This window comes from Brachionichthys hirsutus, chromosome 8 (assembly GCF_040956055.1).
Source record: "Brachionichthys hirsutus isolate HB-005 chromosome 8, CSIRO-AGI_Bhir_v1, whole genome shotgun sequence".
Classification (NCBI taxonomy): domain Eukaryota; kingdom Metazoa; phylum Chordata; class Actinopteri; order Lophiiformes; family Brachionichthyidae; genus Brachionichthys; species Brachionichthys hirsutus.
In genome coordinates, this window is record NC_090904.1 from 12,136,097 (window position 1) to 12,158,557 (window position 22,461).

At 45.0% G+C, this 22,461-nt stretch overlaps 2 protein-coding genes across 2 annotated transcripts; one reads left to right on the forward strand and one right to left on the reverse strand.

Moving 5' to 3' along the window:
- Positions 1–1,626: 1,626 nt before the first annotated feature.
- cyld2 (cylindromatosis (turban tumor syndrome) 2) lies at positions 1,627–6,973 on the reverse strand. The gene is made up of 13 exons (XM_068742985.1): positions 6,539–6,973; positions 6,138–6,267; positions 5,426–5,673; positions 5,176–5,344; positions 4,059–4,191; positions 3,450–3,548; positions 3,282–3,361; positions 3,105–3,225; positions 2,827–2,959; positions 2,632–2,740; positions 2,438–2,556; positions 2,158–2,362; positions 1,627–1,808 (listed from the first exon to the last, which is right to left on the reverse strand). Exons 1-13 carry the CDS (start codon positions 6,971–6,973, stop codon positions 1,627–1,629), a joined length of 2,163 nt encoding a protein of 720 aa, XP_068599086.1.
- Positions 6,974–10,947: 3,974 nt separating this feature from the next.
- Positions 10,948–12,880, forward strand: snai1a (snail family zinc finger 1a). Its single transcript, XM_068742836.1, has 3 exons — positions 10,948–11,023; positions 11,529–12,044; positions 12,696–12,880. The coding sequence occupies exons 1-3, from the start codon at positions 10,948–10,950 to the stop codon at positions 12,878–12,880; spliced, it is 777 nt and encodes a 258-aa protein (XP_068598937.1).
- Positions 12,881–22,461: the final 9,581 nt, after the last annotated feature.

The following is a 22,461-nucleotide window of genomic DNA, read 5'->3' on the forward strand; positions in this document are numbered from 1 at the left end:
CAATTATACACCAATGCGCATGCGCATACATTTAAACGGAATAGAGCAGTGTAGCTCCTCCCCTTCCCAAAACGTGGTTCTCTGTGGACTCAACACACAAACAACCTGGCGCTGCGAGTTAAAGTTCCCGAAGCTAATGGAAGAAGAAATAAAAATAATTGCATGTTTTACTAATTTTGTATTCATTTTCTGATGCTTGATATTATTCATTGTGTACTTATTAGCCTGTTGAAACTAATACCTAAGGCATAATACTTTATCGTGTATCTTATGTGTGTTGTCTGCACTCTCCTGGCTTTATGTGGTCTGACCTAACAAGGAACTGAAATTAACAAATATATAATATATAAAAACATAGATTATTTTGTTGCCAGTCTTGTATTTATACACAGTTACAAAAATAAGCAGAAAACAAAAACAGAAAAGTTAAAAAGGAAGCAAAACCAACTAAAACAAGTTCAAATAAATGATTGGACCTATACAAGCATAATATATTAGATGGATAGAGAAATATATAAAATGCAATTGTGACCAACATTCTGTTCAAGTTTCTATGTAAACCAAAATTTTGAATGGTTACTGAAAGAAATTACTTTATAGACCTATATATGAAGGTATATAGGTAGATTAGAATACAATCTGTGTACATGTCAAATGAGATTTAATATAAAATTAAAGCAAGTACTTCTGTAGATGTTTTACAAAAAAATTACGAGACTGTAATTGGGAAATATTATTTATAAGGTTTGGAAACAATATGCATCTGGACATGCATGTGTATAATGTATACAAGTATATATTATATTGAGTAATTACATATTTTTCCATCTCCATGATTTCTGTAGTCACTCGACTAATGCAGTGGAATGACGGGTCAGCATACCAGCAATTGAAGGTGGAGCATAAATAAATAGGGGACCTGGGAACTTGACGTTACAGCCAAACTTATTTCTGTCCACAAGGTGGCATTACACCCCATTAGATTACCTGCTATATGGTGATATGCAGCACGTCATTTTACTACACCTTAGTTAGCATAATCTGGGAGGCTTCGGTACACAAGATCTTAATGATGCATTTTTGCAAATCGTGTGTTGACATTTTAGGTGACGTCACTTCAAAAGACTCGTCACATAAGGGGTTAGACAACAGTTTAGATTAAAGCCATTCACGGTCTATTGAAGCAGGCCATTATGCAAAACTCTTGCATAATTCTAATGGTTGACATTAACCAATATCTACATGCGGCTTGCAATACCATACAACCAAGTACATAAGTGTACTTGCCAATAGTCTTTTCGGGTGAAATTTAGACGCTCCAGTTGTTAAAGGTCTAATTTATGGCTTGTTTAGAGACACAGACAACAAGGTTTGTAGAGAGTTTTTTTTTTTTAATGCTCCTTTATTGTATGCTCAGTATTTGCCAAGACTACACAAAGCCAAATTTCAGATAAATCCTTTCCCTTCAACAATGTTGTATTTCACTGATTTTGAAAAGCATCGATTTCAGTTCCTCCTGCTGGGATGCAATGAACAACATTCTGCCAACTCAGCAGATATGAGGTCAACAAGACCATTGTTGAGAGAACATAGTGTCCCAATTCTCAAGGGCTTTTCGGATTCCCGTTACGTTTTGAGCGGCTTGTCCGGGTTCTGGTAAAGAAACATGTAGGAGTCGCACAGCAGCCGTTGCCCCAACTCAGGCATTGGTTCACGAAACATCTCCCTCTTTGCCACCTTGGACAGGAAGTCACCGAGCTCTGAACAAGCTCTGATCTCAGGAATGCTGTAGCCATCGTCATCACCACCTGCGAGGAAGAGCAGCCATGAGGTCATCCATCGACTCATGAAGTGATAAAAGCAGTAATAGTCGTCAGACGGCTTTATCCGATACCGTCAAGGCTGAATTATCGGGAAGCCAAACAGTCATTTTTAATCTCTTCATAAAACCAAAATAAATCAGTCTGCATGAGAGTCACGCTACTTTGGGTCACCCCCACACAAATCGTTAAATGTTAAAGTTCAAATCAATTGTAAGCCATCGTCTGCATCGTGGGAAATTCATGCATAGCTTTTAAAATTTGCAGAGATGACCCTTTTCACCTAAACTGTTCCAGGAAAGTTCAAAACATGTTTCCAAACGAGATAAAATCGCACCATGTCTGTCTGCCATGCTGTCAAAGAAGATCCAGGAGTTGGGATCAGGGCCGTACTTGACAAACGACACATAATGGCTGGTGTTAATGCAGAGCACGCCGAACAGCTGCATCTTGCGTCTCGGAGCACGGGAGTCAGAGGCCAGATTTTCTGACAGTACGAGCGCTCTGGAAGAATGGTCCTGCCTCGAGGGGTGGGTGTGCACCTGACAGAAGAGCGGAAAGATGTACATTTGAAGTTCGGGTATTTAGCGACACCTGAAGAAAGGTAACTAGCTTACGCGGCTGCTGCACTCGTCGCAGTACTGCTTGATTCTTCCCGGCTGCATTTGATGATCAGGCAGACAGTCCACACATTCAAACCTAGCAGTCCGCCCACAGATAACGCACTCCCTTGGATCTATTGTGGAGAATAAAGCAGGCGAGATCAGAATCGTTTAAAGTTATTGAATGAATGCTGATCGTATTTGCTCACAATTGAAAAGGAGATCAGTGATGTCCAGCTCAGTAGATGGAATAATGTGGGAGAACATCTTGTACTTGTTTCCAAATCTTGGCATCTGAATTATCAGCAGGGACGGCGCCTGATAACGGGAGACATTCGTCAAATTAACGTGAAATCTTGACTCAGTGGGTTCTCATTTTAATTTAATTAAAGAATGGCACTCACCTCCTCAAACTTCATGTCAACCGATAGACAGGACGTGTCCAGCAGCTGTTGGACAGTGGGCACCTCTACCATCTGCTCCTTTTCCAGAATGATCTGGAGAGTGTAGGCACTATGGGATTTGTCCTCATCTGATCTATAGAACAAACCTACAAGTCACTTCTGCCCACTGAATAGGGCTTCGAGGCTTGTGGAAGTGCAGAACATCGTTTGAAATGAGCACATGCATTTTCATACGTAAAAGTCGAACCACTTTAAATGCGAGTAGATCAGGATCTCACCTGAGCTTGAGCAGCGGCTCCACGCACAGCACCCTCTGGAAGAAGACCGTGATGAACTCCTCCGGGTCTGCAGAGAAGTCGCGACACAAAGAGATGCCGTCAGCATGTTGTGCCGCAATGCCTGAAGCCCTTCAATTACACATTTTGAAAGTGCAGGTGACAAATGTGGGCGTGCACCTTTTTCTTCTGTCCGGAATGTGTCACAACCAAGCCCATTACGGAAATTCATCACACTCTCAGCAGGCACGAACCCATGTCTGGGGAAGAAGAAAAAAAAACAAGTATGGTCGGTGAGCAACAAAACCTCAAACACTTGCAGACAATCCCCCCCCCCGCTGAAATTACCTGCGCAAACGGTTGACAATCTCTCTCAGAGAGCGGATTATGGGATGCTCCGTCTCAGGAGGGTTCTTGCAGATTCCCAAGTTCACAGATGTGAATAAACTGAAGACCACAAACATTTTAACCAGTCGTTATATTACAGGTGCACCTACTCAGAGTCAAATAGTTCCATTTAAACTCAATCTACAAACAATGTTGTACATTTATAGTAGTTCTGTGACATTCAAAAAAAGGAAATTCTTACAGATTCTTTATTTTTAAATTTAACCAATAACAAAATATTTGTCCTGGTCAAATAGGTCAAACATGTTACGTAAGGTTATTTGTAAATGTATATTGATGAGGGGTGCCGTTCAGGTGGTTCAGCAACATTAACATCGCAGAAATACAGAAACACATTGCATATTATTAAAAGAAAAAAATAGTGGACAGTCCAAACAAAACTTAGTATTCTCTTATATTTTAATCAGTATTTTTTAAAAAAAAGAAGCATCTCAGTTAAATTTTAACTTTACTATTTCTTCAGACTTCAACTTGTCTGTAAAAACCTGCTCCAAATCCAGTTACACGTGCAAGTAAGCACCCGCATATTTAAGGGGGGTGAACTCTCACATGAATAGAGACGCGTCCAGGTAGCAGGAGTTGACGTGGCCCTGAATCCCTTTCATCCTCCCAACCAACAAGGGCAAGACCTCAGACGCAGGAATCGGTGGCGCATCCTCTTCGGCGGGATCAAACGGGGGAACTGAAAACACAAGGCAGATCCTAGAACCATCCGGTCCAACCGGATAATCACGGCCGAGCGCCAAGGAGAATAATATGTAATCAACCCACTTTAAAACGAGACCGACGTAATTGTTAGATGCGCTCCAGGACAAAAGGTCACAAACCTTGAGGCCTTTCAAGCACCATATTTCTCCCCGGACGGGTGTGAAAACGGAAGTCAAACAAAGCGGCACGACGCGGGTTTTACGCGTGCGCAGCCCCGCATCCGAGGTTTGAAAACGCGAACGGCTTCCGAGCTCCCTGACTGCCGCTTTGTAGGACGCACGTGTTAATGGGCCCAGGTAATTAGCGCACGGTGACGTCATACTACGAAACAAGCTTAAAGAAATAAAATAAAGAAACACCGACCTCCGATGTAGATTTGTTACAAAAATAATCTGTGTCAACTTTCATTACATCTTCAACATAATTGTAATAAATATAACATCAATTAGCTATATCATTTTTTCTCAAGAATTTTGAAATGGAATTTTCGCGTTGTCCTAATTGGCATCCACATTAGTAACAGACATGACACTGAGGTTAACAAACAGCATTTCTGTTGTCTATCAGAGCGTTAACAGACTGTTTCAAGTACTGGTACTTTTACCTCGAAAGGTTCTATGATTGTTTTTGTGATTGTAATAGTTAAATACAGGAATTGATTTTTAAAAATCAAATGACACTAATTTGGATGACGCTGAGGAGTTCTTCTGGACCTCTTGAATCTGGACATGATGCTATTTTAATAGTTCTGTTGTTTGCACTGGATTTAAATTAGATTACATTTGAGTTTATTTGAGTGTTTTTTTTACATGGTAACAAATTATATTATTGCAATTTTCAATCTCTTGTTATCCCATGCAATATTTCATGACATTCATTAAGAAGGTTAAGTAATATTAAGTGTGTTTGATCTGAACTTCTTGTGTGGACACGCACTAACGAAGTAGAAAGATCTAACCTGGGGGTCTCTCTGCAGGTTTGTTGTTCTCCTTTTCTGTAGAGTTCCAGGCAAACCTGCTGTCAGGACTGCACTTTGTGATGGGAACAAATAATGCCCGGTTCCCTTTGCAGGTGAAATACCTCTGGCCTCCATACTTCCCATTAGAGCAGTTTCTCACATCAAAGTCCTGAAAACAAAATCAAATGATGATCCTTTGATGCCTAAAGACAATAGAAAATGTAACTGCACATCATTTTAGGCAACTCACCAATTCAATCCCAGCCCATTGACCAGACTTCTCTTTTAGGAACCCCAGCCACTGAATTACCCCGTATACTTTGAAGCCTGTGTTGGACACCACCTCCACAATAGAGCCGACCTCCAGAGGTGCATGCGATGCGCTCGAACTTTGGTTTTGAATGCCATTCTGTTCCGTGTGAGTTTCCCTCACTCGTCGTGGTTCCGATCCTATTCTGGGCACGGAGTTGATGCATGTCTCAGGGTTTCCATTTAGACCTGCATGGAGCAGCATATGGAGTATTGTCACATGCTGACTTTATCAGAATGCATAATCATTTGCGGTATGTAGAAAGCTCGGAGAGCATAATGTTCTAAAACTATTTAGTGTTTCGAATTCCACAGCCATAGGACCGGTTTTTCCAGCTGTGACTTCTGTGTGTGTGCAGGAATTTGACCCTCATATCAGAAATCAGCAACAGATCAGTTTAAACGTAAATGTTAAAAAAAATAAATTGAAAGGGTCCTCAGGGGTCAAGGAGGAAAAATAAAAAGCTGCATGCCTCTGGTGCCAGATTTGGTCAATTCTGAAGTAATTATGCAAAATCATAAACATTGAACTTGGTTTTATTCTGATAAACTCAGCAGACCCCCCCCACACACACACACACTTATTGTAGGGTTCATATCTATGTTGAATATGAATGAGCGAGATTAGCTGTGACTTTGGCTCTTTTACTTACTCCCGCAGTTGCTGTCTTTCCACTGTAGCACCGGCGGAGCAGTATATGACGAGACCACCTGGACGATGTCTGCGGCACAGAACAGGGGCAGAGGTGCATGTTTCTTGGATGACGACTTGAAATCCTGGTCCTGCAAGGGAGGAACAGAAAATTCAGACAGGATGAGCCGAAAGCAGATAGAAGATTTGTGCGTGTGAGTATTTTGTGATAATGACTTTACATCTCTGTGTCGATCTCAACAGGTGACACTGACACGGAGATTACCGGAGATACTGCGGTCATGCCGCGGTTGAATGCAATTCCTTGAGTCAGAGTTATGTCTCAGAAGCATGATCAGCCTTATTATTATTAGTTATTCCTGATACACTCATTCTGATGTCGAGGCAAACAACTTTACCCACCACGAACGTCACTTCGAAACCAAGCATGCACAGATCGTCTCGGTTGTCCTTCCTCCCAATCTGCATGATATTCTTCACTATCGCGGACATGTGTCCTGATTTGTGCTTCACCACCACCAGGTCTTCCTGAGACAGCTCGCAGATGGCCGAGAACAGCTGGAGGTTACACAGCAGATCCAGGCGCTTGCTGCCGGATGGAATAAAGAGCAGCAGCTGGGCTTGATGGCGGCTCAGGGGGTACGTGTCCTCCAGCTTCACGGTGCCTCCACTCTTGTGGCTCACCGCGTTGCTGCCGCCGCTGTACATCAGCACCGACAGCTTTCCGTGCTGCTTCTCTGACTCCACATGACCGATGCATCCGGGGCAGAAGCCTTTGCTGGACTTGCCACGTAACACAATGAAGAACTTCTCCTTGATGGGACTTGTGGCATCCATGGAGTTTTCTTATTCGCCCCGTCAGAGCCTCTCAGACTGTGTGGAAGCAGATGCGGTTCTCAGACAAGCAGCTACTTGCAGGTGTGCAAATGATATTGTGTCACAACAGCTCCAGGTTATAGGTCATTTCATTAAAACCTCTGGAGATAATAAATATGTATTATATTTGAGTGTCTAAATAAAAACTGCAATATAAAGAGAAAACCCTAAATTTTTATACTCCTATAAATAATCTTATAGTTTCTAAAAACTAGGTTTCAATATTCTTTAGGAGGAAAGTAGAGCTCAAACTTGAAAGCGCGTGTTTACTTACTGTTTGATCTGTGGGGACTCGGCGCGCGCTCACTTCTGCGCCGTCCAGGTAACCCGCACGCGGTTAAATACTGACCTGCGTGCGACCAGCCACGCCCACTAGGCGTCGCTCCACAGTCTCCGCGTCGACAAAAGGTTCTTTTATGATGGACAACGCGGATAAAGCGGACATGAAAATGAATTAATAAATTGTGTCTCTTTGTGGTAGAGCGGCGGGGGGCGTGGCGCCGCCGCCACGCGCAGGTGAGGCAGTAGGTTTCGGTGTAAAGTGAAATCTGCCCTCAATGCGACGATTCCATAATCGATGATCTGCTGTTAATTCATTTTCCCTATTGTTCGTGCGTCATATAATGGCAGAGGTGTTTCCTTCCTTCCTTCTTAAAAACAGTGTAAAAAAAAAAAAGAAATGAGCAAAGTGTTCAAACGAATCTCGTGACTGCTGTGCGACTTTTTGATTGACGTGTTTATCTGCTATAGACTTAACGCACGTCACCTGTTGCACCTCGTGATTCAGTTGGTATGAATGCAGTTCATTTTGAGTTCAAATCGGTTTTACGCAGCAGACCAAATATTCTTAAGCGCACGCTTAATACAGGAGCGAGACGCGTCTCACAACAGAATGCATCCGGCAGGATTAATGACAGATTAATTTGTCATCTTTCATGTGAAAAATCCATCCAGTAATACGAGTTTGGAATTGGAACACAAGATAAGGTTAGAGACGGAGACAACTTGGAGGTATTTGTAGGAGGACTGTCCCCTGGTGGCTGATCAAAGCAACACAAGGGTCATCAAATTCACGTTGTGTCACGTTTGTGACAAACAACTTATCCGGATAGCATGTTACAATCAGGCCTTACATGGAGATATCCACGAAAAGGCCACGTTTGTGCGTGTAATAAAGCTATTATAACTCTAAGTGGGTTGTGTTATTACCATAACGTTGTCTTTGCCCCCCCCCCAGGTAACTAGTATTTGTCTTCATTCTTCAACTTTCTGATCTTCCCCATGCAGAAACTGCACACTGACTCGCAAAGTCAACTTAGTGTAATTTTGGAATGCAAAGAATTATTAATATGCCAAAATGGTTTAAGTAAACATTGTCAGTCTAGTTGGGTCAACATTGGGAATGGATTCCTCGAGGAGAGGCTGTCATTTTAGCTCATTTTGAAAGACCAGTGAAGCGATCTCGACTCGCAGCAAGAAAACAATCAAAACAGTAATTATTAAATATCTGTTCCTTGAATTTAAATCTAATCATTTATCATTTAAAGTGTTCAAACCAGGGCACTGTCTGCCTGAACTGCTTACTGCAGAAAAGTTCCCACATTTATGGAATGCTGGCAGCTCTGTTGTGGCCATGAGATGATGCAGTCCATTTTCTTGGATGTCCTGTGATTTCCTGTAGTACAAGCAGTAAAAACGATTCATTGATGGGGCTTTTATTTTGTGAGTTTTCTAATGTTTGCACAACTGTTTGGCCTGTAAGCCCAGTAGAAATGAGGCGTGACTGTGTTATGATTCTTCTCCTAAATGGTCTGCCCAGGAACTCCAACATCATGAAGATAAAAGTAGTATCACTGAATCCAGCAGCTCGTAAACTCCTGGCGTGATTATTTATGCCAGATTGCTCGTAATTGTGCAATCAGCTCTGTCTGCAGAGATTGCAGGGTAGAGGAATTGATTATCTGGCAAATCGCTGCACCTTGACTCTTAATTATGTGACAGTAGGCAGGAAGTGCGTTAAACACCTACTGTACCGACTGGTTAGTTTAATAATAATTAGATATGCAAATACGCTCATGAATCGGGTGAATAGGACAGAAAATTGATTCAGACAATGAACATTCCATGAAAATTTAAATGAGAATGCCTGATATTTTCTGCTAAATGCTCCTCCAATGTTAAGTAACTTCAAACTGAAAACTGTTTGTCTGATAAAACTCACCCTGTGATGCTCTTGGCTGGATTTGCCTTAAACCTTGGCTGAGTCACATCCTGTAGTGTCACTCTCAGGTAACATCACCATGTTATATTTTGGGTTCAGTAACATTGTGACCTTGCATGGCAACAGCAGCAGCTTGATTGATAAACTGCATCGATTGCATGTAAGAAATACTTTTTCGGAATAGAAGACGAAGCCAAAAATCATGTATCTACTTCCCACGCAGGCTGTGAGCATGGTTTAACCCTTGAGCATAGGAGATGTCTATAACACGACCACATATAGTTTCCTTCAAGGCAGATATGCAGGATCAGAGCAATGGTCACTCCTGTGGAAAAGATGATATATATTGTGGTATAAATATATACATATATATGTATACTAAAGCACAGTCTCCAAGTTATTTTTTTTCAATACATCCTTTTGTAGCAATAGCTTATAACGATAGCAGCATGAACGCCAACAATAAAACTATTCCTTTAAATTTGTGTTTTGTTTTAAACTTCAGTTCATCATTGCAAAGACGGAAGCGTCCCAAACCCACAGCTGTATATAAATGGTGTTATAAAACACCGTCTTCTCCATCAGACTACTTGCATTATTTATCATCATTCAAGAGATATAATGGTAAACTCTGACTAACTCTCTATTAGGCCAGCGTCAAAATGAGTTAGTCCACATATGTCAGTAAAAACTGAATGCTTCTGTATAATAATCTCCGAGAAGAGCCACAGGATGGAATTATCGATTCAGATTTAGAATCCAGATTCTATAATGTATAAATTTTGAAAGCGTCGTCGTGATGATCAGGAATAAATGTGGTATTCGTCCAGAAGACGGCGCAGTTGCTCTACTGAGCTCTATATCAGGGTGCAGCTTCATCAAATCAAGAGCAGCAGGTACGCTGTGACGACACCAAATCAACTCCTCTCACGACAGGGAGCGAGCAACATTAAGTTATGTACATCTAATAAAAATAAGTAAATTGCTACTGTCTTAATTTTTTAATATTTCCAGACCTCGTCATTTACAAATTTCACAAAGGATGACAACTGATCCTGTAAAATCAAGTCTCCATACTTGAGGATAAAGTCACCCGGAGATCTTACACTAATTTTATAAGCAGACTAGTCGACTTATCCAGTTTCACGTCCCGATATCTGCTATAGTGTTGAAAACGGAATGAAATCCAGCATCAAAGATAAAACGCACCAAACAGTTCTCAATCACATTTAGAGGCATCCATATCTGCGTAATTCACCCAGAAAGTGCCATTTACGCATCATTCACGTCGTCATTAATACCCAGTCATAGCAACATCTCTTCACCATTGCTCTTTTAGCGGGTGAACGCAACTTAATTGCTGTGCGTAAACGTTGTGCGGCTGTAGTGTTTTTGTTGTTGCAAAGTGTGGCGCACGAAGACGCCATCCTGCGCAGTGATATGGGAAGCGGGGAGGGCCCTCGGGGCGAGCACACCCCTACTGCCTGTGTCAGAGTATTTGAGAGCAGAGGCCAAGCGCTTACTCTCTTATGTGGAAGCGACGCACACACATATGCGCGTCTCTGCTGTAGTTCACCCCGACTTGTAGTTCACAAGGGGCATTTGTCGCATATATGCCGATCCCGAGGAGCAATATTTGATTTGCTTACTTTTCGCTCTTGCGCAAACTGTGCGTCGTGACCAGAGGATACTTTTACGCACACTGACAAGGACAATGCCTCGATCTTTCTTAGTCAAAAAGTACTTCGCCAAACAAAAGCCCAACTACAGTGAACTGGAATGTCAGAATGGTGAGTAGAAAATAGTTTGTTTTCTTCCATGACTCGTACCAGCATATTTACCGAAGCGCGTAAACACATGAAACCACACCGTTATCTTTTGGGTCGTTTCTACTCTTTGGTCAAATTAAAATGGATTTTTGGAAGTTTATTCTGATGGGGTTTTTTTCTTTTCTTTGCAAGCCCTGTTACTCCCCGTTAAAATCACTTTTCCTCCATCTCCAGCCAGACAGAGCTCCATTCATGTTACAAGCCCTTGTGAATACGTGGGAGGAAACGGCCCACGAAGCCTTCCCAGCTATACGCTTATTAGCCGATGCGAAAAACAAGAAAGCATTACTAAAACTCCTTCGGTTTATTTCAGCTTCATTAGAGATTTGTTCTTTTAAAGTTGCTGGTTATTGTTTCGTAATTTACTCGTGTGTGTGTGTGTGTGTGTGTGTGTGTGTGTGTGTGTGTGTGTGCTGGATGTTTGTTTATTGGCTGGCCCATTGAACCATCGTCTCCTTTCTCGTAGACGCTCCAATGGAGAGGTATCCGCTTGCTGAGCTCTCCACAGGGGACAACACCTCCACTGCCACCTGCCTCACAAGCCTGGTGTGGGACCTGAGTGTGCTATCCACCCTCTACCAGCCCACATCCAAAACAGAACCCCCAGCCACCCCCGGGCCCCTGGACCTCAGCTCCCCATCCAGTCTCAGCAGCAGTGCCAGCAGTTGTGGCGAGGAAGATGAAGGACGCACCTCAGACCCCCCAAGCCCCGAGCCCGTACACGCATACACGCCACGCCAGCGGATGAAATGCACCGGCGTTCTGGCTCACGTCACCCGCCCTGAGGAAGAGGAAGAACGGGAGACTGCCGTCATAGCAGCCAGGCCAGCCTTCCTCTGCAAACACTGCCCGAAAGAGTACACCAGCCTGGGGGCGCTGAAGATGCACATCCGCTCTCACACGCTGCCCTGTGTGTGCACCACCTGTGGAAAGGCTTTCTCCAGACCGTGGCTGCTGCGCGGCCACATCCGCACACACACAGGTAAAACACGGCGGAACAAATCCTAAAGCACGACACGGCCGTCCTTATCGGTAACGTTTCCACTGTATTGCTGAGTCATGGGTGAATAAATCAGTGTGTGTGTGTGTGTGTGTGTGTGTGTGTGTGTGATTCCAGCTCCTTCACCGTTGGAGTTGGGTGTGAAGGAGCAGGAGAATATCCATGAGAATCAATTTGATGAGCTCGGTCAGCTGATCAGCAGATATAGGGAAGCCCTTTGTGGACCCTGCACTCATTGATCGCTCATACATACTTAGAGCTGCAACAGTGACTCCTCAGCTGATCATCTTATGGCTGAAGGGGGGGGGGGGAGACAGCAGACTGAGGAGACAAGGAAGATTAAAAGAACGCCTATCTGTGAGCGGCAACAATTTGTTAGCGTGCTAATCTTGTTTGGCTGATTGAATTATGCTAATTGACTCAGTTTAGGACTCGGCCAACCGACCATGTGCTTCTCCGGTATCTTCAGAATGTGTGTTTGTGTGTGAGAGGTGTTAATGGAAACCTCTTTTGAGGTCCGAGACGCCTGACTGTTGACGTTGCGTGACGACCGCCATTAAAGCCACATGCAAAAGGGGGGGGGGGGGGGGGGGCAGTTCAATCAGATGACGTATTTCCTCCCTCTCTTTCTAGGCGAGCGCCCGTTCTCCTGCCCCCACTGCAACCGGGCCTTCGCCGACCGCTCCAACCTGCGGGCTCACCTGCAGACCCACGCCGAGGTGAAGAAATACCAGTGTGGAATCTGCTCTCGCACCTTCAGCCGCATGTCATTGCTGCAGAAACACAGCTCCTCGGGGTGCTGCTCCGCCACGGTGTGAGACGCCACGGAGACAGGCAGAGGGGACCCACTCGGAGTTCGAGGCAGTGGAAGGCTGCACAAGCCCAGCTGGCCTGTTGACAAACTGTTACGCCACAAAGATCAAGAAATGGCCTGCTTTAAGAGACTTGGAGGGCATCAGGTTTCATTATTGGATATGCCTTTATAAGCCGTTTAAATTATCTGCTTCCTGCAATCTAGATTGAGGTTTGGAGGCTGGACCAAATCTGAACAGAGCAACGCAGACACTCATTTGATACCAAGCCCTTTGATGCTATTGTTGCCCATTCCAAATATCTAGTGAACTCATTCGGGTAAGAGGTGTCCTTTCCTGTCTCTGTCTCGGTGCCGACCGGCTCTGGATCACAACCTCCAGACACAGCTGCCAAGAGGTAGGGGTGCGTGGGTGGCATAAATCTCTCAACGTGCCTCAGAACACACACACACACACACACGCACACATATACACTCACTTACAAACAAGCGAATGCACACACAGCTGTCCCTGGTACTGTGGTGTCGATAGACGAGGTGCTAACAGGTGCTTCAGCCATGACCTTCAATGGTTGATAGCAGGTGATTTCCACTGCCCTTGGTTTGCTTAGGAGAAAAAGAGGAAGCATGTCATCACAAAAGAAAGGCATCCGTAAGTCTTTAGCGGCGAGGATTGTTTCAAGTCTCTGTTTTGGCTACATCCAAACCTCCTCTTTAATCTGATGATTTTCAGAGATAGGAAAAGACACTCCGTCATCCAGTCTTTCACTTTCCAAAGAAGCTTCACTTTGCAACGCCGCTGCCAGATGGGCAATAACGCAAGCCATGCACTCAAGGTTACCACAGTGTTAATAATAACAACACCCAAAGCCATATTTTGTAACATAAATGAATTTGTGCCTTGAAATTGTAATAATTTTGAAACCAAAAATGTGCCTCTTTTACCTCAGTTATTATTTGTGGATGTAAAATAAACATTAATTGCAGTATTAGTAGAAATTAGCGCCAAACAGTCTGTAATAGAAGAAGGCTGGGACCAAAGATGAAAGGTTTACAGTATGGAGGCATGGTTATCTAATATGTGATCACAACCCTCTAAATTGACAGATGAATTTTGACTTTCCTAAATATTTTACGACTGTTTTATTGTGCAATGTGCAGATTTCATTTTTTTTTTCATTATGTCAATTTTGTACCATGCTTGTGTGTTCACTTCCATTTCTTGTATGTTGTACCTGCTCAATTTTCATTCAATAAAGTAATTTATGTTTATTAAAAACTTCCTCCGTCAGCGGCATCAAATCAACAGGTGCATAATTTCATCTCTTCCTTCGTAACGTAGAAGTGGCTGCACTCCGACGCGGCCGTGGCGCAACGGCTGATGGATCATTAACTGGGAGATTTCCCGGCATCTATACATCCGTGGCGAAGCCGAATTAGCAGAAGTGCAGGTGAAGACGCTGCGATTGAGGGCAGCAACTGATTGCACCTGCTTCCAGCTTCCACCTGCCACCTACTTTTCACTGTCACTGTGCAAACACTGCTGGACAAATGAGTGTGTGTGTGTGTGCGTGTGTGTGTGTGTGTGTGTTTGAGTGTACGATTGAAATAGAACCTGAGAGGAATTCAGCTCATCTTTTCATGCTCGTGCATTATCTTCATATGCTCACGTCACCTTTTGAAATGTTCTTAAGGTGGAATTCCAGTAATCCATCGCCATGATTGCAGTGTATTTGTTTGTGTATAACATTCTCCTCTTCCTCCGCCCAGACGGTGAGTTAGAGCCTGCCCAGACATGGAGCTTTGGGTTCCCATGGTTCTCTGCTCTCAGTCAGTCAGTCAGTGGGTAGTTTTGCGTGGGTTGAGGCCCAGCCGGGCCGGGCCAGCACAGAGTGAAGTAAGCTGTTCCACAGCCACGGTTTCTCGTTTCCCCGCTCGAGGCAGGAAATGTGTTCTCGGCTACCAGCCTGACGGACCGCTGCAGCGTGTAACAGTGACTCACTTCACACTCAGCACTTCAGACGCTCATGCTTATAGAACGCTCAAACATCTGTGTCCGAACCTCAACCAGGTCCACGGTGGAACTAATGAGAGAGTCCTTGATCGCGGCTCCTTTGGTCATCATGCTCTCACGACTTTTACCCAGGATGCTCTTGCATAAACCGGCTGTTAAAATCTCAGCTGTTGGCGGTTAGCTCGGGACTATTTTGATGATGTCAGCTGGTATGTCCTGAGGTGAGGGTGTTAGCTCGGTTAGCAAAGCAAAGACGACTGAAACGGGTCTAATTCAGTCTCCAAACTTCTTCTTTTGGGTTTCTTCTGTTCACCTTTAGTCTTCTTGCATCTCCCCAATTGATTATTTTAATATATACATTTAATGTGTAGACGCTCATCTCAAATCTTTGCTGCCTCACAATTCAGCGTTCTTGTTGCCTTTTTATAGAAACATGAAAACGCACCGTGCTCCCCTCCCTGTTCTTTGTGGAGCTAGAAGGCCTGGATAAGAAATCTGAGAGCGTTTTTCTGCTGTGTGCTTTACAGTGCCAGAGCACTCACTGTAATTTACCAAAAGTGGCTGCTATTTATGCCATAAAGCATGTGTTTAACATTCCTGAACCCCACTGTGTTTGTGTATTCCTTGCTCTCTCACTCATTGGCTTTCTCCCACTCACTCTCTCGCTTGCCTCCTTGGCTGTATTTCTATTTGTGTGTGTGTGTGTGTGTGTGTGTGGAAACAGTCCCTACAGAGCAGCAGCCCTTTCCCTCTTCACAGAAGGATCATCTCTCCCCCTCTGAGACAAGGCCGACAGGAAGTGGGAGTTTACATTGGCCTACTTTACCCAAAAAAAAGCAGCCCCGGTTGAAGAGCTGCAAAGCTCAAGTGCTGTTACTGTCATTGCCGCTGCAGCACTTCGCCATCACCATCGCCCCCCCCCCCCCCCGGTCAGCTGTCCCACCCGATGCTGCTCCTTCAGCCAAGTTTTCAGGGTGGAGTTGGGTGGCCAGAAACTACTCAGTGGTCTTCGGTGCAGCAGTTAGGGCTCTTTGCATGGGAGACAGGAAGGGGCTGTCAGCATCTCGTAAACAGGACTCATCTTTCACTTGTGACTGAGACGACCAGGGGAGAGCTCACCCAGGAAGATCCTTTAGATCATCTTCAACCCAGACTGTGGTTCAGTCAGTGACCTCCTCTAAATGAACCACGACAGATGCTGCATGTATGCAGACGACTGCTCACTATCATCTCAGAGTCAGTGGTCATTGCCTCCGCCGAGGAGGTTATGTTTTCGCCTGCATTGTCTGTCTGTCTGTCGGTTGAACTGTTAGCAAGATTACTCAAGAAGTTATGGACAGATCCTGCTGAAATTCAGTAAATGTTGGGAATCTTGCCAGGAACAGTTGATACATTTATAATGATGCTCCAGAAGAGATCCTGGATCACTTTGAAATTGGAACTTCAAAATTCGTTTTTTAATATCTCGGTTGATTATTGTCCAATGTTTATGGAATTTGACATTGTCATGTAGGGTGGAGACTTCTATCTGACCACCGAATTTCATCCAGATCGGATCCGAATTGCGGATATTGCCGCGATCTGGATGTCACCCTTTACTTATAATGGAGGCTTTGTAAAAAAAAAAAAAGAAACATGCATTCCATTCACTCACCAAAAATCACAGTCATAAATATGAACTAGAATGCAAAAATGTCTTCTGGATCTGATCCAGAATGAGGTTAGGAAAAAAAAACAAACATTGAAAACCCCATTTACGGATTCAAAAATCAGTTAAAAACACACATCAACTCTGATTCACTTTTGCATTTCATGGTTGGTGTATAAAGATACCGAGAACAATTTAGAACCTTTTGATGATGGTCCAGAACATTGATGGTCTAAATCCAATTACGAAGGGAATGAGCTGCTTGGTGCTCTCGGAGTGCTTTTCTAGTTTTAAGTATGACTTTATCACAAACACATGATCCAACTAACGTGTGATGCATCATGTAAATTTGAAAGTGGGACATGTAAAATGTAACCTCAACACCGGATTCAGTGTAAAATAGCTGCCATTTGAAGGTGTGGAAAAGAAGCCATCCTCATGCTCTATGCTTAAGAATAGCAAGCCTGCTCAGTTTTGATAGCAGCAAAGCCAACATCCTATCCTCAGCTGTGTTCCCCGGGCACCTCTCACCTTACTTCCTTGGCCTTCTCTGCCACGATTAGCACCTCTCAATGTCTGTCACCGTGCTCAAGAGCACTTAATTACTTTATAATGCTTAGTAGTTAATAACCTTCCCCGTCGGGGTCTGATGGGAGTCTCTGGGACACCTCCTGCTGCTTCGTCACACTCCTCACACAGTGAAATAGAGAGTCCTGATGTAAATCTCAGAATATAGAGCTAATCCGCCGCTGCTTAGCTACAATCAGCCCAGAGACACAACCGCTGCATCTGGTAAATAAGAAGGCCAACAGCGGCAACACCACAAGCATGCCTAATGATGGATTTGATCAGGCTGTGGAGGAGCCCCAAGGCCGAATTGGATTGAAGTGGTTGTGGTTAGGGGATGGGGGTAGGGGGTGCATAATAAAGAGTAATGAATCACACACTCAGTCACAGGGTCGCCAGTTATGAATGTACTCTCTGTTGGTTTTCCTGGAGCCTGGAGTTTACTAACTGATGACGCAGGCTAGACTTGATCAGAGACATGTGTTGCAACGGATTCAATGCCAGTGAGAGTCAGAGAGAGCGAGGGAAGGGGGAGAGCTGGAAGGATGCATGGCGCCTAAGCTCTCTTCTTTTCCTCTGTGTGTTCTGCTGGGCATTGCCTCACATAGGGGCTTATGGAGGGGGGGGGGGGTTAAACCTGACTTCTACCCTGGGACAGGAAACAAGAGATTCTCTTGCCTTAACTTTCTTGAAAAAACATTACTCCTCAATTTTTGAGTGGCATCTCAACGAGCGGAGGAGCAAAGGTTTGGCTCACCACGGAAGCCGATAAAATCGATTTGACCTGGACAGAATGAAAATATGATAATAGTTCTAATGTGACTGTTCTTGAATAAATCAGAGTCACCAGCCAAGCTTGAAGCTCTGGACGGCTTAAGCAGGCGTGCTAGTGCTATAAGCTAAAAATAAATAAATAAGAGCAGCGGCATGCTCACATGATAAAGCTAACATCTTGATGTTTTGTTGGTAGAATTGTGTTTTGATACATGACAGTTCACCCTCAATGCAAAGTACAACACGATGAATTTAGCAGGATTGTGGTTTTAAGCCAAAGTCGAAGACAGATGATGCCGCTGCACAAAAAAGATAAGGAGTCACCAAAGAGTTTAGAATTCTTCCTAAAGGGTATAATCTCCCCCAGACCATCTTTCATTAAAAAAAAACAAAATATCAACCTTGTGATCAATGCTCTGGGCAACATGAGTGTCATGAGAAGATGTAATGAGAATCCAACTGACCATTTCAGTTTGGAGTAAACAACTCTGCTCATTTAATGCACGTTCCATTCAATAGTTGAGGAACCATCAGCGCTCAAATGTCTTTACCATGAGATTCTGGTTCACCTGATAAATAGCACCTGCTTAACCCGCTGGAATGCACCTGAGCATATTTTCCCAGGCAAGGTGCAAAAGGACGTTGAGTTGTTGCCGGAGGCTTCGCTGTGTGAAAGAGGTAACGTGCACCTGATCTCACCTGTCAGGGCATGTCCTGGTGTAACATGTGTAAACAGCATCAAACGGCGCGCTGGGAAACGCTCTTTCCCTTCTTTCCAAGGTTTTGATTCGTCGGAACTGAGACAGATGTGTGTGAACGAAAGGAACGGCGACTTGGGCAAGCAGAGTCATGCCACGACTCGACATATCACACAAATAAATATCACCCAGAGTCGGCCACGGCTAATTGATAGCACATTTAGCAAGTCACAAATCTAGGTCTATAGAATAGACGGGACAAGGACTGTTCTTCATCTGCGCCAATAAATATGAAGGAAGTTGAGGGTCAAGGCGTTGATGACCTGGAACAGATGCACGGGATCAGAACGCAGATGGCAAACACAATCTGCTTTACGTTCAAACACTCGGATACAGAGTACATTTGGCCGCTGTTAAATTGTCATTAGTCAGCAAACATCCTGTCACCAATATTCCCAGGTACAAACACAGAGGCGTAGGGGAACACAGAACGCAATCGGAGGAGGGCTTCTCCGTGTGGGAGGCCTACGCAGCAGCTGGATGTGATGGAAAACACTCCGACACTCCCACCAGCACCCCACAGGCCATCCCTGTCATTGTGACGCATCGGGACTGTTGACTCCCCAAAGGCTCAAAGGCTCCAGACATGGAGGAGAGCAATCTACTCATCAGCGGTCCAGCTTTCAAACAACTGCAACCAAACAGAGAACCGGCTGATTCTGCAGGGTTATTTCCCAAACAATAGACACACACACACACACACACACAGACATAAGGAAGCACTCCCCCAATTTCCAAACTGTGCGCACGCACACACACACACACATTGCTGCACATGTTGAAGCCATTATCCTGTTGCTTGTTAAGTCATTACTCTATGGCTTGTTATTTTCTCAAGGAAGAGAAAGCAATCTATCCACAAAGGAGTGCTGAGAGATTTGCCACCCGACTGAGCCCTGGGATATGGGAAGTTACCCTGAAATTTGAGGAATGTGGTGAGGTCTGAAACCTAAGGAATAGAGAGGGGGGGGGGGGGGGGGGATCTTATTTTGGAACCTTGAAGCTTCTTTCCAGATCGTCGCAGCAGCCAAGACTGTACGAGATGCACACTTGGAGGGAGGGAGCATTACAGACGGTTCTGATGACAGTGCAGAAAGGTTTCAGTCCACCAATGGGACACGGAGGAACTGACATAGTCTGGGAGCTTTGACATATTCACGCTGGATCTCAGACATCTGGTTTCCATTTCCCTTCTCTCCTAAGACAGCGAGCCGCTGGCAGCAAGGCTCTTCAATGAAATTGTATATTCAACTTCCTGTGTTATCAGTTTAGCATTAGTGTTTGCACCACAAAGGATAATGAAAGAGATGCTCGGCACAGCGTTAGTTATCACAGGGAAGAGCACAGCTTTCCTCCATTTCTTTTTTCACTCCCCACCCCCCCCCCCCCCCCCAAGCTCCAACCACCACCCTCGGCATTTACGAGCAGGAACACCCCGTGACCGGCCATTTTTCACAGCATCCTCTCCACACTAGCAAAACATGTGAGCCGGCACACTGTCACCAAACTGCTAATGGGTGAATCCTGTCCCTGAGCTCTGCCGCCAACACCTAAGATCAAAGCCCTGGAAGAGATGGGGACAGGTTTAATGTTAACACCCCCCCCCCCCCCCCTATCTTCCTCATCCCCGTCTACCTCCTCTTTGACACCCACATGATATGTCTGAGTGCAGCCAAATGGTGACACACCTGTCCTTCCGACATTTAACAAAAGCCGCGTGACTGTCTTGTGCCTCCATTCACAGGACCAACGTCAGGGCAAAGTAATGCGTGTTCCGGCTGCAAGCGATAACAAGCCCGATAGCATCATGCAAATATGTCGGATGTCAATGAGACACTGTTCTTCGCCAAAACTAATCATCTGTGCTGAGGTCTGTTTGCGGACAGATGAAGGGAGGATACGGAAGAGCGGAAACCTCGACAAGTCTCCGCGGCGAATCTCTCACCCAGTTATCCTTGCAATCATTTTAATTAAATCAATTGGCTCGGCAATCCCCAGCTGTTAAATGTTCGGAGCGGCTTCCATACTGTTGAAGGGCGTTGAGAACAGAGAGGGTGGACAGGGGAAGGAGGGGAGGAGGGCCAGTCAGGGCAAAGGCAGGAAATCCCAATGCAGCATGAACTATTTTCCTCCATAGTTCCACCAGAACAGCTCTTTGTACCAGCCCCCCCCTCCCCATCCCCCTCCATCAGGCCTCTGCCTTTGACAACCATCTACTGCTGTTCTGCGATGCAACCGCACCACTGCCACCACCGTGGAAAAAACAATCCAAACCTCTGTATCGTGCACATACTCAGTTCACATGTGGCCTGGGACTCAACAGTGTCGGGGTTGTGGAGTGTGTGTGTGTGTGTGTGTGGGGGGGGGGGGGGGGTGTTAAAAGCAAGGGGTTCCCCTACATCTCAGTCCAAAGTCCCGCTGTGGTTAGACTACAGACAGAGAGGCACCTTATATTATACAGAGCGCCTGACTGTCAAAAAAAAAAAAAGACAAAGAAAAATATAAAAAGAACGAGGCGCACATGTGTTTCGAAAAGCCATTGCGACACAAATTCAACACAGGAGGGAGATAATCTGCCACAAATCGAGGCAAATCTAGTTCTTCTCTGCAAACATTCCATGGCAATAAATCAGAATCTTTTCTCAGTATCACTTGTTCATGGAAGATGCACATGCTCTTCACGTGACTCCAAGGACGAGACGGCTCCGCAACAAACCTCCAGTCTGTTTGTGACTCTCATTTCACGGTGACACACATTCCATTTGATTAAGGCCGAGCGCTCAGAGGAACGAGAAACATTCTCATGGACTCTCGTGGACGGCCAGAAAAGCAAATAGCATCAGCCGTAGAACGATACCCGCTGGATGCGTGTTTCCACACCGCAACATCAAATCCAGACACAGTGCTGATTTATTGCAGAGCAGGAACCAGGCCAATGATTGACTTGGATTTATTTTATGTACAGTGAGACCCCATGCAAAGAGTGAGACTGCCAAAAAAAAAAAAAAACACAGCTGGGGCTCAAACTCAAGACTGTGGAAGAGGCAAGTGTGAGCATAGCGGGTTAAAGTAGGCAAGGCACCTTGCAACAGCTGGTCTGAATTAGCCGTGAGGTTGGGGGGGGGTTGGCTCAGGGAGGTGGAGTGGAGTCGAGGAGACTCCTGGCGCCAGGATCGGGCCAGCAGGTCAGGGAGGATGACGATTACCAAAACACTAGCAGGCGGCCATAGCCCTGCAGAGAGGGGGGTGTTCCTGACTCACACCACTCACAGCTACAGGATGGACAGGAGGGTGGACGACCATGGGGGGGGGGTGAATGTGTGTGTGAGAGAGAGGGACGCTCCTACTTCCACTTCCTATGAGATATCCGCTTCCTGTCATTGAGAAACATGGAGAAACACCTTGTTAATGGCTTCTCGGTGGAATTAGCTCCGCTCTAATAACGGCTGCACGTGTACAGTTGGGGTTTACAGCGGCTCGCCGCTCTCTTATAAAGCATCGACTCAAAATAAGTTTTGGTTCTGCAAATGCGACACGATTTCTTTCTGTTAGCTGCATGTAAATCCAGCTGCTCGCAAGGTGCAGCCCAGTCACAAGGTTCCTTTTGTGCCTCCTCCCTGACTTAGCTGGCCACATGTGAACTGGTTCAGAACTGTCACATTACTGGTCACGTACATGAGCAGGGCTCTCCCTGCTGACGAAGCCGAAACACTGCATCAACAAAAAGCAGCAAGCCTGGAGCTACATGGCTGCTACAATTAGGACAGTCGGCTTAGCCCTGATTCGCCGCCATGGCGAGTCATCATGGTGTCTTTTTTTTATCTCAA

Coding starts and splice junctions, on each gene's coding strand:
- cyld2 (XM_068742985.1), bottom strand. CDS start 6,973: ATGGATGCCACAAGTCCCATCAAGGAGAAGTTCTTCATTGTGTTACGT. Junction 6,268..6,538: donor GTTTCGAAGTGACGTTCGTG/GTGGGTAAAGTT, acceptor CCTCCCTTGCAG/GACCAGGATTTCAAGTCGTC. Junction 5,345..5,425: donor AATGGGCTGGGATTGAATTG/GTGAGTTGCCTA, acceptor TTTTGTTTTCAG/GACTTTGATGTGAGAAACTG.
- snai1a (XM_068742836.1), top strand. CDS start 10,948: ATGCCTCGATCTTTCTTAGTCAAAAAGTACTTCGCCAAACAAAAGCCC. Junction 11,024..11,528: donor TGAACTGGAATGTCAGAATG/GTGAGTAGAAAA, acceptor CCTTTCTCGTAG/ACGCTCCAATGGAGAGGTAT. Junction 12,045..12,695: donor CCACATCCGCACACACACAG/GTAAAACACGGC, acceptor CTCTCTTTCTAG/GCGAGCGCCCGTTCTCCTGC.